The sequence below is a fragment of the Telmatherina bonti genome (assembly GCF_933228915.1).
Source record: "Telmatherina bonti genome assembly, chromosome: 14".
Taxonomy (NCBI): Eukaryota; Metazoa; Chordata; class Actinopteri; order Atheriniformes; family Telmatherinidae; genus Telmatherina; species Telmatherina bonti.
Window position 1 is genome coordinate 37,071,868 of NC_136612.1, and position 20,767 is coordinate 37,092,634.

The 20,767-nt window shown below is 39.7% G+C and overlaps 1 protein-coding gene across 1 annotated transcript; it reads right to left on the reverse strand.

Annotated features, from left to right (window-relative positions):
- Positions 1–11,113: 11,113 nt before the first annotated feature.
- LOC306765696 (GTPase IMAP family member 4-like) lies at positions 11,114–18,625 on the reverse strand (the record flags this gene model as incomplete). Its single annotated transcript, XM_079253180.1, has 3 exons — positions 11,114–11,172; positions 16,661–17,401; positions 18,610–18,625. 3 exons carry the CDS (start codon positions 18,623–18,625, stop codon positions 11,114–11,116), a joined length of 816 nt encoding a protein of 271 aa, XP_079109306.1.
- Between the last annotated feature and the right edge of the window lie 2,142 nt (positions 18,626–20,767).

A 20,767-nucleotide genomic window follows, 5' to 3' on the forward strand; every position in this document is an offset into this window, starting at 1 on the left:
TTCTCAGCACCTGCACAGGGATAGACACGACATGGTTCCTCCTGATGCATTGCTGTAAGGTCAGGTCCAAAGTATCACAGAGATCCAAGAGCACCAGTGGGGACACATTATGCCCACCAGCAGGGATGGACAGACGGACAGACGGACAGCCAGCCAGTCAGAAAGACAGACAGATAGACAGATTAGAAAGATTAGATTTGATGGTTTAGTTACAGACTTTCCCAAAAAGTCTTCTGCTTTTCTTTCACAAATGTGGGAATGAAATCGTGTCAGAATGTATAAAACAGTGAAAATGATCTTGTCTGGCCGGCAGCTAAACCTCTGATGGTAGAATCACTGTTGGGTCAGACAGTAAAGTGGAGGGAAAAGACCAGAGTGGAATGGAGGAAGGTGATGCTGCTGCTCAGGTGAGAAGCTGGAGGGGAGAGCTGACAAGTTGGGACAGAGGAGGAGCAGGAAACAAAACGCTATAACAAAATGTGCCAGAGGCACTGCATGATGATACACTGTAAAACAAACAAGTTTAATAAGACCTTGTAATATCTACACCATCATATTAAGATTCTTTGACAATTAAAATAAAAAGTAATATTTATTGGTTTTTTGTATGTTATACCAAAAATATGTGTTTAAGAGTAATGTTTACCATATATATGATCATACAATTCTTTTTTCGTGACTCCACACACACTAAGTAATACCAAGTAAACTGATTAGAAAATGGAGCTGTAAAGCTGTGTACAACACACCACTGTTTTGGTAAATGAGCAATCTGGCAGGACAGGAAGCAGGACTCTGTTGGGGCAGCTGCCGAAGACAGTAACGCCTGGTCGGATTATCTCCTGTTTAATGTAAGTAGTTTTAAATTCTAATATCAAAGAAAACCATAAGCATTTTAATGGTGTGACATTTGTTAGCTTAATGAAGTACAGGTTTTTCAGTTTTTACTTTAACATTGGTTTTATCCACACAGTTTCACTAAATACCACTTAGCTAGCTAGCTAACAGCATGAGGTCAATACTAACGTTAACAGCTGTACTGGGGACTATTGTAAGCTTGCAGGAAAACGTGCAAATGATTTTAACTACAAATACGTTTGAATAAAGCCTCCACACAAACATTTTATATTGATATAGTTCTATTGTGACTATATTTTCATACAAGCACCTTTAAAAAAATTAAAACTAGAAAGCGGAATTAAAAGAAGAATTAGGAACTGATACTATGTGAACGCCACTAGTGCAGCCTGTCTTAGTTTTATGTGTATGTATTATCTCTATCTTATGTGTGTTCTTTATTGACCTGAGTCTGAATAATGAATTTGAATTGGAAAAATCTTGCTTTGGAAAGAAGTTATAAGTGGCTCTTATGTCATATGTTTCCCACAGTTTAGCAGAATGTTTTTTATTTTTCAAATTTATGGTGCATTATGTTGTGAATCATCTGCTTATTTGGTCTTGCATGCATGTTCAGACTATATTTGAATTATTTCCTATTGAGTCTAAGATTAATTTTAAAATAAAATAAATCTATCAAACAGTACTTTGAACACATTGGAACCCAGCTAAAAACAATTGAAACAGTGTGTTGCATTTTCAAAAATTTATGATTACAATTCTATAATATTTTCAACTTTTTCTTCACATAAGAGTAGGCAGCACAGTCCTCACTGCCTTGAAGATTTTAAAACAACTGTATTTCAAACATTTTCACAAGCACCTGCACCCTGTGCACACGTATCCGAAGACAGTTATAGTTTGCTAGAGGGCAGTAAAATTAATTCAGAAGAGACACTGGTCAAAGATGGCGAAGATCTAATCAAAGTAATTGTTGATCAGCTTGGTTCTCTATTACTCAAATTAGACTTCGCCTTCAATGTGCCTAATAGACGTAAAGATGAAATTGTTGAGGAACTTCATGTTATTGCTTGTTCAACATCTGCACCTGTAATAAAAAGAATAGTCTGCGACACCTTTGAAAACCATAACTGTACTGTGGAACCAGGAGTGATCTCAGATTTGGTAAATGATATTTGCCAGTTAGATCCTCTTAGTGTAGCCTTTGATCAAGAAGGTCCTCTTGGCACAGTGTACCAGAGAAGTAGATATTTCAAAGAACATTTTTCTGTTGTTGAACCTTTAGAGTACATCTTAGATCTAAAAGAGGGCAAAAGATTTCAATATGTGCCACTTTTACAATCTCTGTCCCAAAACTGAAATAATCTTGATATTCAAGAAAAAGTGTTTCAAAGAAAACACTGTGGTTTGTCATATTGAAGTTGTTGTGATGGTTCCCACTTTAAGAAAAATAGTTTTTTGCTGGAGAAGAGTTAAGACTACCTATAATTCTCTATTGTGATGATTTTGAGATATGCAACCCTTAGTAACTTCTTGTAAGAAACACTAGGTCACCTGTATCTACTGTGTGTTGGCGGATATTCCTGCTGAATTAAGGTCGGCATTGTCATCAATTTACCTTGCTATTTTGTGCACTGTCTTGCTATTTTGAACTGTCTTCAAACACGTCCGCGAGAACAAAATGACGTCATTTTCTTCTCTGAGCCTCGAGAACAAGAAAAAAAATTCTCGTTTCTCGTGGAGGATGGAACAAGCTTTATAGTGTGATCAAACTTTTGACTGCTACAGTCTTTGAAAAAGTAATTTATTTTTGTGGCTTAATACAATGAAAGCAATGTCTCTGTTTTGAATATGACTACAGGAGGACTGTCTCAGTGATGCGTTGCATCACATCCTCAAGATACTGGTTGTTCATGGTACTGATGGAGAGGATCCAGTTAAAGTTTCTATTCTTCTTGATGGCCTGGAGGTTCTGTTCAAATGTGGCTGTACTGCTAAGGCGTGTGCGCTCCTCTTGGGCTGATTTATGCACTCAACCTTACATATTGCCCAGCACTATGTTACACTTGTCAGGTACTTCAGAAACGTTTTTTGGAACTTGATGGCATCAAGTTGGCCTCAAAAGTAAATGTGTTAAAGACAAAGCTGCTGACTTAAATCTTATGGAAAATGCATTGCTGCTCCCACCACCACCTAAAGCACTTTTACTGAAGATTGCTGCAATTTACATTGAGACTGTAAACTATTTGTGTCTCATAGATCAGTTTCAGCAGGTTCAGTTCACCCCCTACCTCCAGCCCAACAGACCACACACCCTCCATAAGCCCACTGCTTTCCTGTCACGCCTCCAATCTGTCACCCTGCAGCTCAGTCATGGACCAGAACACAGCTTCATCTCCCTCCACATCAGGACATCCTGAGACCTCCACCTTGTTTGTCTCCTGCAATCAGGTTAAGAAGCAACGTGAGAAACTGAACCAGAACAAGGCTGCAGGTCCAGATGGTGTCAGTCCCAGACCTGCTCAACCTTTTGCTCAAGACCTTTTGCTGTTGAAAATGTGAGGTTATTTAAAGTTTTGGGCTTCACTATTAATCTAATGCATATGTCAAACCCTGGGACTCAAACCACAAAAAGCACTTGACAAAAAAACACAACTATTTATTAGAAATGTTTTGCTTGACACATTGAAAAAAATATATAACTTACACAACTGTGAAGAAAAGCAGTCAGTTTATGATAATTAATTTTTTCCATCATTTTTCAATTTGATGTTTGAGATAAAAGTGGGAAAAAGTTTATTTTACAATTTTATATGTAATGCTCAAGTGTTTGAGGGTTTTAATATTGTATTTGAATTACAATAGTTCAAATAGCCAGTTAGAATATTTTTAAAGAGCTATGGTCCATGTAACATTTTAGTTCCATTTACCAGTAGCAATTATACAAAGGGAAAAATATCCCAAGTTTTATATTACAACTGTTTTCTGTCAGAATAGGTATAAATTCATTTTTAGGTTTTATTAAGTTAAAAGGTCAGAAGAAATTAATATTCTTTTCTTTCAGGAAATTGTTTTTCCCCTTTACCTCAATTTTATTTTTCCTAAGATCACAAATTTAAAGTACATGGACTTGTTTTTAGTAGTTGTGCTACTGTTTATATTTGTTACTTGTAATGTTTACAACTGGGGTGGAGTGTAGTTAATCTGGCATAAATTCTGGTTTTGTTGACACTCCCTGAAAAGTGCTTTGGTTTGAATGAAAATGTAAATTTTCCTGAAAAATTATAGTTTATTTTCATTTTTTAAATTTTTGTTTTTTATAAATAATTAGACCTTTACATACATTTTCACATTGTCTTACAATATCATGGTGCCTCCAATTAAGGAAATGTAATTCCAAAAACCTTCTTATCTAGATGGTCAGTAGATGTTTTTTTCTTTTTTAAAATTATTTTCAGACACTTTATTTTTGGTGTTTGCCATTTGTCTCAAAATAAAGAGTTGAACTGTGAAATGAATTGTTTTAATCATTTTCTGAATACTAAATGCACAACAGAAATTTAACATATTTAGTAACATATATATATATATATATATATATATATATATATATATATATATATATATACACACTACTCACAAAAAGTTAGGGATATTTGGCTTTCAGGTGAAATTTATGGAAAATGCAATATGTTCATGCTACAGTGATATAATATCATAAAAGTAAGACATTTAAGTAGAAGGATGCACTACTGATTTCCTCATCTCAAAAAATTCATTCAACACAAAAGGTAACAACAATGGTAGTTACACCACAACAAAAAATCTGAACGTCTCAATATCTGGTCATGTGCCCTTGAGCATCAATTACAGCTTGACAACGACGTCTCATGCTGTTCACAAGGCAACTTATTGCCTGCTGAGGCATGGCATCCCACTCTTCTTGAAGGGCAGCCCTCAGGTCATTGAGGTTCTGGGGTGCAGGGTCTCGAGCCTCTACACGACGGCTCAGCTGATCCCACAGGTTTTCAATGGGATTCAGGTCTGGAGAGAGTGCAGGCCGTTCCATCTGAGGTCCACCAGTCTCCAACAGCCGTTCCCTGATGATGCGGCCTCGATGAGCAGGAGCATTGTCGTCCATGAAGATGAAATTAGGCCTGTGCTGTTCATGTAGGGGCACAATCACTGGATTAATGATGTTATTCAGGTAGTATGGGCTTGTCACTGTACCATTCACAAAGTGTAGGGCAGTTCTGTACCAAGTGGACCCCCCTGCCCACACTGTAACACCGCCACCACCAAAAGCTGGCCTGGTGACAACAGTGGCTGATGCATAGCGCTCTCCCTGACGTCTCCAACATCGTTGCCGGCCATCATTTCTGCTCAGTGTGAATCGACTTTCATCAGAGAACAGCACTGAGGCCCACTGGTTCCTCGTCCAGCGTAAATGCTCCCTGGCCCATGCAAGACGATGATGCCTGTGCCTGGTGGTGTGGTCAGGTACCCGTGCAGGTCGTCTAGCACGCAGACCACGCTGATGGAAACGGTTTCCAATGGTCTGACGTGACACTTGGGTGCCTCTCACCTCTCTTAAACGTGCCTGGAGTTGAGTGGCATTCATCATCCGGTTTCTCAGGGCAGTGTTCACTATGTAGCGGTCATCAGCACGGGATGTGGCCAAAGGACGTCCACTTCTAGGCCTTTCTGTGACTCTTCCAGTCTCTCCATATCTCTGTTGCAACCTGCTGATGACACTCTGTGACACTCCAAGCTCAGTGGCCACTTCTGTCTGAGAACGTCCTGTTTGAAGCATGGCAATGGCAAGGGACTGTTGTTCCATTGTTAGGTGTCGTCTTGGTCTCATGATGTCAAAATGTGAACAACATGATGAGGACAACTGTTTAAACACCAGCTCTAATTGAACCAGGACATTTATTGGTCAATTCAAGGATCACACACCTGCCGTGATTTTTGCCGTTAAGCTCCTTGTTAGAGAACAGCAACTTGTGCAAAATTTATTGAAACATTTAACAGTTGGACATGTGCATTTAAAAGCTTAGAGAAGACCACATTAAGTTCACCTGTACAGGTTTGAATGCATTTTAGGCTTGTTGGGAAATTTCACCCAAAAGCTGAATATCCCTAACTTTATATATATATATATATATATATATATATATATATATATATATATATATATATATATATATATATATATATATATATATATATATATATATATATATATATTTATTTCTCAGATCTGTCAGGACTGATGTGAGAAATGTTTCTGGTGAAAAATACCAGAGACGCCAGTCTTGCCTGCACCTGTATGGGAATAGACACAACATGATTCCTCCTGGTGCATTGCTGTAAGGTCAGGTCCAAAGTATCACACAGATCCAAAAGCACAGTGCAGGACTGTCGGAAATGGCTCATGATCCGATCATCTCTGAAATCTTGCTCATTTTGGAGTCTTCCATGCACCATGTCCTCCACTAGGGACAGATAATGTCCTCCACCACGGGTCCTCAGCAGAGGACCACCAGTCACAGATGTTTCACTCCTTCAACCCCAGTAGATCTGCGGGTGGTGGATCAATGGCAGAGATCTCTCCTTGCCACCTCATGCTGATGTCCGAGGTGCTGTGCTCCCAGTCCCTCCACTTCCTCCTTCACCACAGCCAGAAGCTGCCTTTCTCTGCCTCCTCTGCCAGGTCTTCAATGGCCTTCCGACAGCCTGCTCCTGTGCATCCTATATCACGAGGCAGGCAGACAGCCCAGGACCTAACAAAGCCCCTCAATCCTACTTTCACTGGCCAGCTCATGGCTTTCCACTCAGCCTCCCTACACTCTGCCATCAGGTCAGTGTACTTAGCAAGCTTGCCCTCATTCATGACCTCCATAACCTCCTCCCACATGGCAGTGAGTTCCACCAGCAGGATGGTTTTGCAAGGCACTGACCACATGATCAGGTCTGGCTGGAACAATGTTTCTGCAATCTGGGAAACTGGAACTGTCTCCCCAAGGTTGGCCATCATAGTCCACTCACCGCCTGGAGACCGCCTTTCTTTCTGGTGAGGGGGGGTTGATGTTCTCCCTGGCCCTTGTGAACAGGATGGGAAGTCTCGCTGAAGCTTGAGGTCTGCTGTTGACTTCATGTCTGCATGGCTCTGCTACCTCTGCCAGCCTCTTCAGCACCAGATCTTATCACCACCCATAGCGGCCTGGGGACGAAGCTGTCTTGCAACCCGACAGGATATGGGTGCATTGATGGTACCACAAAGGGGGCGGTATCTTCAGCACCAAACGGTTGGTGGAGGTTTTGGGGACAAGGTACGGTCTCATAGGTGGATCTGATCAGAAAGCTGAGTCTGCCTTGGGGGATCTTCCACAGATCAGACCGTTCCCGTGACCCTTAACTACATTTCTTATGTTTCTGGCACTTAACTGTTGTTTTATATCATGAATCACTGTAGAAAATAAAGTCTGCCATTAGAAGAAAAAAAGCTGTCATGGAACGGGTCAGCTTATAGGCAAGTAGAAAACTAGATAAAAACAATTTTTAGACGCTGATGACTTGATACCAACATACAGTATATATTACTAGCAATGAGAAAGTCATCCAGTAAAACTGTGGATTTTCATTAACAGACTGAGCTGTATCAATATTTAAGTTCTGTCTTTAAATCTCTGAGAATTGTAAAGGTTTTTCTATCCAAATACTATAAATACTTAACAATGTAGACTGGTCTACATTGTTCAGCTCTACATAGAGAGCTGTTTCTCTTTAGGAAGCTATACGAGGTTCTTTGATCTGTTGCTGCTGTTATTTATTCATTCCTTATTGTATTCAGTATCCTTCATTATGGTCATGATATTAATATGTCAATACAACTAAATAAAGAAAACATCAGCGTAAGAATGGATATTATTTTCTGTAATGAGACTTGGTAATTCTGGTGGACGGGACGGGGTCTACAGAACTTCTCAGCCCAGAGGCCCAACAGGAGGTAAAGGCGGTCCTGACCGGCTTATGTAGAACACGGCAGCATACGGTTCAGCTTAATTAGCTGTGTGAACTGGATGTCTTTGCTTCATGGTGACAGAATGTGATTCCCTTGTTGAGGTTTAATAAAAAGCAGGTCTGCTTCTGTTGTAGATCCAGATATGATTTTATTCAGGCTATTTATCTTTTTAGCCGCGTTTTCTGTGTACGTGAGCGGACGTGCTCTGGGGATTGTCTATCAAGTAAACTTTTTTTTTTCATTTCTGCAAATAACTCTTCAGTTTCTGCAACTTTTTGTCCACAGTGGAAAACCTGATTTCCATACTGGTCCTTCTGAACGTCATGTAGTAAAATGTTGTCACTCACAACAACAGACATCATATATACATAGACGCCGCATTGCATCATGCTCATAGACTGTCTACAAAGAGATGGGCGGAGCCTTATGTCACCCGTAGGTTTCTGAAGAGCTGAATTGAAGCTCGGTGGGCGGTTCCTACCATCACCATCTTGGCAGGGGCATGCGTGTCGTCTCGCCCGGAAAATACAAATATGGGCAAAGAGGTGGAGCTGAGAGGGGGGCTGTGAGCGTCATGGTGGATGATTGACATCGAGCGAACTCCAAGCTTTCTGTAGCTAAAAGCTAACCAAGCTAACCCCGAGATAACGGGAGATAATGGGAGCTAACCAGCTAACAGAGGTAAGCAGGCTAAAGCTAAGTCACGATGTTAACCGGCTAACCGGCTTGTTCTACGTTCTTCTGACTTGAAGTGGGAGATCGGTAACTGTCAATCAAAAGGACACGCCCCTAAATATGCCAAATTTCAAGATTAAATTACTTTTAAACGGGCGAGTTAGAAAAAAATTCACTCTCCCCACAGTTGTCATGAAGGTAAACCTGACCTATTAAACCTAAAATGGATTTTTGAACCAGGCTGTAAACATGTTTATTTCTGCTGTAAACATGTTTATTCCTGCTGTAAACATGTTTATTTCTGCTGTGAAGTTGGTCTTTTTAACATGGGAGTCTATGGGGATTTGCTCTGTTTTGCAGCCCCTAGTGGATGAAGGGGGAACTGCAGTTTTATGCACTTCCGCATAGGCTTCATTTTTACCGCCGGAGGTTGCTGCCTATACGAGCTGATGTCACATCGCGCCGCCATCTTGGATGTGCCTCCAATGCATTTAATTGTAAGGTTGTAGGCCCAACCACGACAATAACTTCACAAATTTTAGCTTGATTTTTCTCACAGTCTGGTTTGTACAAAGGACAGAGATGTTGTTATGGTACAGATCACTGTAAAACCTTAAAACGATGTGCTTTGATGCTAAAATATATTTTTTTAATGCTATTTCACCAAGGCATAAGGTAGCTGCAATATAAATAAATGTATAAATGAATCTGATACCGACATGTTTGATTGTTTATTGATGCATTTGCATAAATTATTATGCAACCTTGTGAAACGTAATTCCACACGATCTACTTTCAATATTTCACCAGTTATTGCACCGTATGCTGAACAAAATACGGGAATAGTTGCTGCTTTCTTTTGACTTCGGTTCACTCTTTATTTTATTCAAATTTATTATTTCACAAATATAGAGATTCAATTGTTCAAAATATAAAAATAAAGTATTGTATCAAAACTGCAATTCAGAAGTTATCCAGAAAAACACTCTGACAGCGTAAACCTCCAACAAGGCCTTTAAAAAGTTCCTGGATCCAAACGGTGATCCGGATCGTCACCAAAATTAGATCAGTTCTTCCTTTTCACGTTTCCAACAAGTCCTGAAAATTTAATGAAATCCGTCCATAACTTTTTAAGTTTTCTTGGACACAAACAGATAAACAGATAAAGCCGGTAAAAACATGACCTCCTTGGCGGAGGTAATTATGCTACCATGTAAAACTCTCTTTGTGAAACATCGATATCTTGTTTTTTGATAAACACCTCATAGGAGTAAAATTCATCATTTGCATTTAGTAGATTATTCACTTAACATTATTTATCAACCAATTATGTATAAAAGTGTTGTTTTTTTTTGTGTGTGTGTAATATAAACGCGTTGTTCCACAGAAAACAGTTCTGTGGGGAAACTACGTTGATTCTGCAGCAAGACGCGAAAGCAGAGACCCATCCAATATGGCGGAGACGCTGGTTCGTAGAGAGGCGTCTACGTATATAAGATGTCTATGCTCACAACAACCATGTTCACAGCACAATAAACATTATTAACAAATTAAAAACAAAAAGAATGAAAAGTAACAGGATACAAGGCAGCCCATAACACGTGAATGATCAATCAAATGAAACACTAAAGGAGATAATTTATCAATAAAAAGACATAACAAAGTGAAATCATCTGAGGGGGGAGTAACGCTGTAGCACGAGGAAATTTCAGTCCGTTTCATTCAGGTTCTGAATGTCAGACCCGAGGCAAGCAGTTCAAAGCCTAAGGGTGGTATGCTCACATACAGCAGGCAGGAGGGCTGTGGGAGCCCACCCCCACCTCCATGTTTAGCTCAGTGGATGCAAGTGGAAGGTGCTTTCATCGTTCCGCCTCACCTGCTGCTGGGACATGGTGAGGGTCCTGAGACACACATCAGACTTTTATTTGTAGACTTTTCATCGATTAATACCTCCAGCCAAATAGTATAGTATTTCATATGAAAGCTAATAATAGATTAAATTTATATTCCACATTTTACAACATTTGTTTGATTTGACGTTGGGGTCGCATTTTCTCGATTTTCCAGATTTTGTGTGCACGGCAGGGTCAGAGTTGCCATGGAAGTAGGAACTTTCGCCATGTTTTATAAATCCTAAATGTGGCGAAGACCGGTGTGTGCCAGTTTTATAAATGCAGACGATGATAGTTGAAGTATATTGACATATTCTATCATTTTTTATCACAAGTATTACATATTATTTAATTTATTATTATTATTCAATATATAACCAATAGATTATTTTATTTTGATCTTTTATTTTATTTTAATCTATAACAGAAAGTTAAAACAGGCAAACAAAGAGAGCACAGGAGAAGCAGAAACAGAGTTCCTGATGAGAAAAGTCAAAGACGTTGGTTGGACTGATGTTTCAACTGAAACCACACACACACACATGTGGCTGGAGTGTAAGTTATCAGTTATTTTCACACAGACAGGAGCAGACAACTTCTTAGAAAGTGGACAATAGCAGGTTTGTGGAGCCATGGGAAAAGATTAGGGAGGATGCAACTTTCACAGGAACTTCACCTGCTGACTCAACGCCAGGACCGAAGACGGAGGAGACCCCGGTCCTGCAGAAGGAGAGACGCTCTCAACAGAAATACTCATTCATATGAATCTGCATATTCATGCACGTACATAGTCACATGATTTGTCCGGTATAAAAGAGGAGGGTTGACGTATGACAGGCGAGATCTTCAGGCTGAACCTGGGACCCTGGCATTTAATGCATTAGATTAGCAGCTAAGGGTATCAGCAAGACCTCCTCTGGAGATATGTATAATCTTCTTTTCCTCAACAAAGAATAGTCAATTCTAACTTCAATCCTCTGACTTGGTCTTTTTTCTCATTTCAACCAGATTTGAATTATGTAACCTTCTGATCAATAGTTTAATGTGTTTGCATTTTTAGTGTAGTAAAACTGTGCCTCTATCAATTACTACTTATTAAATTTTAATTACCTCGGAGCACCACTCATCACTTTTACTTAACTTAAGATTCAGGAGGATGAGAAAAACCTGAAATATACTTAATTCAATAAACACAGTCTCACTTAAAGTAGTAAATTCTCAGAACGAATGAACCAGAAATTGTACATTCAGAAATTATGACAAGAACGGATGAATTGATTATACATATTTATTACAATGATGGTAAACATACAGCAGTGAAAATGAGCAATGATGGAGAGGTTATTGGTGAGATGGTCAAGTGAATTTGTTTACAGGGATTTTCATTTATGATAGTAATAATGAGAGGTAAAAATGAATTGAATGAAATGGGGCAGAAAGGAACTGGTTGGAATTGAAGCAATTAAATCGGTATCGTTATTTCACTTAAATCTTTGTTAAAATTATACTTAGTGTTTGGATGAGAATTCAAATTTATACTTTGGTTAAATTTGATGTACTGTTGAACACCACAAGTGATATCAAAGCGCTATGAAGATCCTACTTTTTCCCGCTGGGTCAGTTGATGGAGCCGGCGGACCGGGTGGTTCTGTCCTGGACTGCAAGTCTCCGGGGAATGGACCTTCTGGCGTCGGGAGAAGTAGGTCTGGAGCTGCTCTGATGAACGGGTTGGGATCTCTGTCCAGCAGAATCCCCGAGCCAAGGGCGGTGTTTCTCGTACTCAAATTATTCCAAAGGTTGTGTTCCACGCGTACTGTCTGAGGGTAGGCAGTACTTGTACAGACGCAAAAATTAGTGGAACTGCGGTTCTGGTGAATTACTGATCTCAAAAAGGAAAAATAAAAATGTTCGCTGGGTAAACTTAAACAAGGCTTGTTTCGCCTTCAACACAAATATTACTTTTCTGTTCGAACTTATCTCGTTAAGATCTTACGCGCACAAAAGAAGAGAGATGGAGTAAACTTATGAGAACAAAGAAACAGCTGCGTACAGCGGAAAGTTGCGAGAGGGCAACGAAATGAAGTCAAAGTACAAGAATCACGGCGATCGAGAGTCAAGGGCCGAGAGAGAAGAACAAGGGAGGACAAAAACAAAAAGAAGAGAAGACGAAAAAGAAGAAGCCCTAAGTCCAGAGCGCGGGTCCATTTAACTGGACCCTTCCTCCTAGGTCCTGACCAATCACAAACCACTAATAGTCAGAAGGCTGGTCAGTCTTACCCAATCAGGTCAGCTTTGATTGTTAACCAAGAGGGTAGGAGTGATTCAGGTCTTATTTCACTGCGGGCCCTGGTTCCTTTCTCCCATTTCATTAACATGATCATGATAATCAAATTATTAACTTTGTTTCTTAGCTTTAAGCATGGCAATCAACATTCTGGGGACTCATGCAGATGTTTTGTTTGCTTGAAAAGGGAACATTTACCAATAGTATTACTTTTACACATGAAACCCAATTGTTGTATATTTCACATATTTCTTATCAAGTGTGGATTAATCCATTGGCATGACTTGTCTTCCTCAGCCGATGAATCCTGAAAGAGAGTTACATTCTTATCCATTCCTATTATTTGCTTAACAGGGGTTCCAAACTTGGAAGGATATAACCAACATTATGTAGTAAAGTGTTCATGATTGATTCTGATGTGTGATCAGTTCAAGGATTTAAATCACATATGAGAATGAATAAAAAGGGAAACTTCAGTCAAACCTATCAACAAAAATCATGTAGGCTACATTAAACCAGTTAGTGAAAGGAAATTTAAAGGAGACACAAAGAAGTGCATCTGGAGTTTCTTCCTGTGGGAAGAGGGGTGGATCTGTCACCCAGAATGTATATTCGGGGAGGATCAAAGCAGAGTTGCCGGGTCTCTCTCCTGGCGCCGTTGAGTCTTATCTGGAGGTGTAAAGGTGTCATTTTGACAAGAGCCAGTTGCTTAGTTCGATGTGACATTCCGTATCTATTGACCTAAGGGACTGTAAATTGTGTTAGAGGTTTTGTTCAGACCATCTGGTTTGGGGTCTGCAGGAGGTCCTGAAAGAGAAATCTGGAGGTAAATGTGAATTGTGTGTTTATCTGGGGGGAAAAAGAAAAGAAACCTAATACACCCGAAGCCGTCCTCCTCTTTCGGGTCACAAAAGGTCATTTTCTCCAGTCCTCTAGGATGACACCCCCCTGACTGCAAGAGGAGATCAAGAGCCCATAATTTAATCCTGCCAAGGAGAAAAAGAAAAGGAAAATAAAAGTTGTTTTATTCCTCCTGGAAGAGCCTTGGAGGCTACATTAGATATTATAGATTTAAGAGAAAAGAACGACAACATGGTATACCCCTGAATTTGGGTGGAAAGAATCACATGAGTGATTATTACTGCTTCCCTCATGCGGGTGGGTTTATTGCAAGGAGGAAACAGTGGTAGGTGAACCAATCGATCACAGAGCAACAGGATTTAAGCCTCTTTAGCTGCTCGCTCCTGCATAATGGATTATGTTGAACAAGAAAACAAAATTCTTATCAATATATGAAATGAGTGAATCTTTTAGCTATATCTAACTCTAAACTGAATTGATTTTACTATTCATAACAAACCTTGTTGCTTCTTTTAACCATTTCATCCATTTTAAAATTAAATCAAATAATGAATGAATTCTTAGACTGTGCTTATGGAGAGAAAGGTAAGCCTATGTTATCTCAACCATTACAATGACAAAGAGAATGATGCTGGAATCTGAAATGAAGAAAAACAACCAGAGTGTGACGTTTCCTTTCTGTTTTTCATTTAGTGTATGTTGTTAACGCTTTAGTCAGGGCACAGATTGATGATGCAGTTAATAAAATAAATAACTTGTAAATGAATAAACATGAGGAATCTCTTTGCTTAAAAAAAACATGTTTTTTCTATGTTAATCATTATGTGTAAAAGGGATCCATTAATATATAGTTTTTACATATTTTATAGTTTAATTATTTGTAAAACTTAATTATTAAACCACTGAATCCATCAGGATGTGGGATGTAGTGGGATGTGTTGCTGAATGGCGGAAGTCACACAGAGATTTAACACAGACTGAACTTTATTGATTTGAAGATACCAGGTAATAAAAGCTACAGTTTCGCTTCAGTCTGTCAGGTGAATGATTTACAAAACATATGAAGGTAAAACACATGAAGCAGCAGCAGATGATGCAGAGAAACTGAGAAAATAATCCCACAGTAATATCTCACTAATCAAAGATTTTTAGGTTTTCTATTAAACATTAAACCGTCACCACTGAAAAAACTGGACATTTATAATATTCCCAAAGAGAAATAAAGAAGAAAGAGTAGCAACTTTTCTGGAGGGTGGAATATAACAGAACCGGCAAACAAAAGCAAAGCTGGACACCTTGTTTTAGTGAAAGTCTGGCAGATAAGAAGCAACAGAGTCCCTGTTGTCCAGCTTTTCATTTGTCCAAACACAAACCATCAGTGCTGAATAAGCTGACTTTACTTTTATCTGAAACTTTTATCCGTGGCAGCTAACCAGTGAGGAAGACTGTGGGGTTCGGGACTGAACTGGATAACTTCTGACGAGGCAGATGGGCAGAGAAACAGCAACCTGTCTGAACAGCAAGCTGCCTCCGTTCTGAGCTGAAGCTGATCCCACTAACAGACGTCCTGCAGCTGCATCACAACTTATCTGTTTTTACTGACATCCATCACTTTCTGGACTGGATTCAACTGGACTGGACTGGATTCAACTGGACCGGATTATAATGGACTGGACTGGATTCAACTGGACTGGACTGGATTCAACTGGACCGGATTATAATGGACTGGACTGGATTCAACTGGACTGGACTGGATTCAACTGGACCGGATTATAATGGACTGGACTGGATTCAACTGGACTGGTCTGGATTCAACTGGACCGGATTATAATGGACTGGACTGGATTCAACTGGACTGGACTGGATTCAACTGGACCGGATTATAATGGACTGGACTGGATTCAACTGGACTGGACTGGATTCAACTGGACTGGTCTGGATTCAACTGGACCGGATTATAATGGACTGGACTGGATTCAACTGGACCGGATTCAACTGGACTGGACTGGATTCAACTGGACTGGTCTGGATTCAACTGGGCCGGAATAAACTGGACTGGACTCTACTGGACTGGATTTAACTGGAGTGATCTGGAATTAACCAGACTGAATTTAACTGGACTGGACTGGATTCAGCTGGACTGGATTCAGCTGGTCTGGATTCAACTGGACTGGTCTGGATTCAACTGGACCGGATTATAATGGACTGGACTGGATTCAACTGGACCGGATTATAATGGACTGGACTGGATTCAACTGGACTGGTCTGGATTCAACTGGACCGGATTATAATGGACTGGACTGGATTCAACTGGACTGGACTGGATTCAACTGGACCGGATTATAATGGACTGGACTGGATTCAACTGGACTGGACTGGATTCAACTGGACCGGATTATAATGGACTGGACTGGATTCAACTGGACTGGACTGGATTCAACTGGACCGGATTATAATGGACTGGACTGGATTCAACTGGACTGGACTGGATTCAACTGGACCGGATTATAATGGACTGGACTGGATTCAACTGGACTGGTCTGGATTCAACTGGACCGGATTATAATGGACTGGACTGGATTCAACTGGACTGGACTGGATTCAACTGGACTGGATTCAACTGGACTGGACTGGATTCAACTGGACCGGATTATAATGGACTGGACTGGATTCAACTGGACTGGACTGGATTCAACTGGACCGAATTAAACTGGACCGGAATAAACTGGACTGAATTCAGCTGGACTGGATTTAACTGGTCTGGATTCAACTGGACTGGTCTGGATTCAACTGGGCCGGAATAAACTGGACTGGACTCTACTGGACTGGATTCAGCTGGACTGGATTCAGCTGGACTGGATTCAGCTGGACTGGATTTAACTGGACTGGATTCAGCTGGACTGGATTCAGCTGGACTGGACTGGATTTAACTGGACTGGATTTAACTGGACTGGATTCAGCTGGACTGGACTGGAAAGGAAATGATTAAAACTGCAGCTTTATATTTTCCTTTGCCTGATCATTCCTTTGGCATACATTTCATTGCCCATTTTTCTATCTGACCAAGCAAACCTTTCACAGCTGTAAAACCAGGAAAATTTTCGTCCATTATTTCCAGACCCAGTCGCTGTAATTTTTCTAACTTGGATAGCTCCACTGGGATTTCTTTCTGAGACTCAATTTCCCCGAAGGTCTCCAGAGCCTCCTGAAACATGTCGTTGCTGTAATGCTCACTTCGTTTCTTCTTATTATCCTCCACCATCTTTTGGATCTTCTCCAGTAGTTCTTCCACTTGAGGATCATCGGGTTTGCAACCCTCCAGATTGTTGAAGACATGGTACCCCACAGAATTGTCCTTGATGAATGCATCCAGAGATTTGTATGCTTTGATGAATGCCTCAACCTCAGGTTTCTTTTTATCACCATGGGTGAACAAGACGATGGTGTAAGGTGCTGCATCTTTGAAGCCCTCCTTGTAGCCCTTCAGCACTTTTTCATTCTCTTTCCCGTATTCACCCAGCTCCAGCACTAACAGGATCACATGCGGACCAGGAGAGATCAGATAGATGCTTTTTAGCAGCGCATCCTTCAGTGCAGTTTCATCTTTCTCTGTGTGAAACAGACCTGGAGTATCAACAACTAAAAATGGCATCTCCTTGCTTTCCAGGTTCCCACAGCTGGATGCCGCAGTGTGAGATTCAAAAGAGGATACCGCTTCGAAATCCTTCTTCCCCAGGATAGTATTTCCTGTTGCGCTCTTCCCGACTCCAGTTTTTCCCCAGAGCAGAATTCTCAGCTCTGACCCTGTTGGAGAATTTTACAATGTGATTAAACTCAGGCTGCAGGTTTGTCAGTCATGCATTAAGTAAATAACATAATAACTTCTGCTGATACAATAATAAACTAATTCAGCTCATTTAAATATTCATTTTTATAACATCCTACTAGACCAGCTGAAAAAGCAGGTCGGACTTTCTAGAACAGTAACTAGTTGATTTAATTCCTGTTTAAAAGACAGGGAATACTTGGTGTCTATAGCTAAATATAATTATGACCAAACAAAAATAACCTGAGGATTTCCACAAAGCTCCCAATTATGCTGACGACACAAAATCTACTTGTTTGTGTCATGTTTGTCTCTATGCAGATGATAAGCTTCTATTTTTGCCTGACATCTCTATCTAGCATTACAAATCTTTAAGATTTCAGCTGTTTTCTGATTTCACTTGTTTTTCTGAGGTTCTGTGCAGTCTAAGTCTTGTGACCTTGCTAGGAGAAAAGTTGTTTAATTTTAATCTCAGGAATTGTCCAATGAATTAAAATAAAGATAAAATAAGGATATAAAATCTTAGAATTATTCTTAAATTGTGGCAAAAAATAAATACATAAGAAAGAATCAGATTAAAGCTAAAGATAATTTTAACTGTCACAAGTCACTTTTTAGGAATACCAAGTTCAGTGTCTGAAAGATATTAAAATTACATGAATATTAAATATATTATTTGTTTTGAACAAATTTAAAATCCAACTAACTTCCATCAAATGGACTGTAAAGGTAATTAATATTAAAATGTCAGTCTCCTTGAAGTGTTTATCAGTAAAAATCTGAGTCCAGTAATATTTTCTATAAAAGTGATCAAAAACAAAATAATGATGTTAAATGTAAAACTTTTAGACTCTTTAAGACCCATACTGAAAACTAATCTAAAGATTGTCTAAATAAATACAGAAACCTTCATAAGAAAAGACTACATGTATGTAATTTGTTTATCCATGTTATTTACAGAACACAAAATCATTTGAAAGTAAAAGTGAGAACTAATAACCCTTAAATACAAAGAAAAGAAAAGCACAACAAAAAGAGAATTAGATGCTAAATGTGGATGTATAATATGATTAAAGTCATTATTACTTTAACCAAAAGTTCATGAAAGTGTTAAAATGTGTTCATCTATGTAACTTTACCAGCTGCTGTTTTGCTGATTTGTCTCCAACCTAAATGACATAATTACCAGAATTTTCAGCCATGCTGCTTATCTTCGTCCGGTTAGATCAGATGGTGTCTGATGTCTCTGTGTCGACGTCTTGCTACAGGTAAGCTGTTTCGATGGCCTTTTTATGAACAGGTGTTTTTTGTTTCCTCCCCTCAAACACTACATCAATGAAAATCTTTCCGGAGGTGTGATCTCCGGGATGGTTTGGGGAGGGATTGACATTGCCTCATCTAACTTTGAAAATTGTTGCACTCAGCTTGTTGAGCCACCCTGAAGAACCTGTTGGGTCGCACAACTGACACAGTACATCACCGCCTGCAATCAGTTGATAGATGGCAATTTTAAGAGAAATGGACATGAGTGTGTCACTCCCAGCTCCCAGGACTCTGGTAGAGAAATGCTCAAAAAAGGGAACACTTAAACAACACGATGTAACTCCAAGTCAACCAGACTTCTGTGAAATGGAACTGTCCACTTAGGAAGCAACACTGATTGACAATCAGTTCCACCTGCTGTTGTGCAAATGGAACAGACAACAGGTGGAAATTATAGGCAACTGGAAAGACACATCCAATAAAGGAGTGGTTCTGCAGGTGGAGACCACAGACCACTTCTCAGTTCCGATGCTTTCTGGATGATGTTTTGGTCTGAATGCTGGCGGTGCTTTCACTCTAGTGGTAGCATGAGACGGAGTCTTCACCGTGGTCGCACGCAATAAACATTTTCTCACAACCGTTTCTTTTGTTTCCTTCATGTGGAATAAGGTAGATTATTATCAAGGAAATAAAGTTGCAACATGAAACTCTGATGAATCTGCCTGAAGGCTTTTACTGTGAACCAGGACCAGTTCTGGTGGGTGGAGGGAGGAATGTTGGAACACATGACAAAGGTGTGTTTGTAATTATCAGTAAATGAGGAGCAGAAATTTGAAAACTGTTACGTCACATTTAATGTACAAGACAAGTCAAAGTGGGAGAAAAAGCTCCAATAAAGTAGATAAAATGGCTGAAATCGGAGTTACGGTGTGAGGAATGAACAGTAACAGGAAGTAATATTGTTTAAACAGCCATCAGGAAAGGAGAAGATGCCCCAACAACCAACTTACTTATCTAATCTTGTTAAATACTGTTCTGTACTCACAACTTAATGCAGCCATGACAAGATGAAGCATTGATCTATTTTTCTTTAAAAAGATTTAATTTACTGTCACAGCTTTACTGTTTAATGTCTTATAATAATTATTGATCTGCAATAATAAGATAAGTTTCCAATAAATCAGTGGCTTCTGTTCAGACTGCAGCTCAGAGAAACGCTGCCCTCTGCTGGTCACAGGAGGAAACGCACCTTCCAGCTTCCACCTGCAGCTTTCCACATGATGCAGGACTTCAGAGACCTGGACGGCTTTTCTATGTCCACCTTCTGCTCCTGGGACTCAGACCGGATCTGACAGTCCAGCTCTGGAGTCTCAGACTGGTAGCAGGTCCTGCAGGTCTGTAGGGACCATGTCCAGTTCTGTCCCAGATCAACGCTGCTGCTGACGGTCACGTCAAAATTCAGGAAATATTTAAATCACATTTTAATGTGGAAAATGTTTCTGTTTTTCTGGATTCAGCTTCATCAGCATCAATAGCAAAAAATTTTTTAATTTATCACAGAAAACAGAATCTGGAAACAATGAAAAAAAACAAGCTGAACAACTCACAGCAGCAGATTGTTGTAAACACGACACTTTCTATGTTTCAATGTGAATCTAAACTGTTGGATTTTTATCAAGAAGACAATTATTTTAAATTTAGTAAAAAAAAAAAAAAAAAAGCAAAATACTAGAAAATGCTGAAATTTGTGTAAAATTTTGAACATATTTCACAAAAAGTTTAAATATTTTTTAATCAACGCTATGAAAGAAACGGCTGTGATAAAAACTAGAATCTTTCAGGAGAGAGTTAAAATATTTCACACGGTCCTGTTTTCTGGTCTCCTGCAGGAGCCTTAAAGCTGAGCGAAGTCCTGAAATACGAGGAGGACTCAGAGCGTTGCACGTTCAGACAGGAGGACAAGCAGAAGACACCAACTGGACTCTGCTGGACATCTTCCAGGGAAACGCCACCAGACTGTTGTCATGTAACTTCCACACTAGTCGTCTCTCAGATGGAGTAGAGCTTCAGCTGCTGCTCCC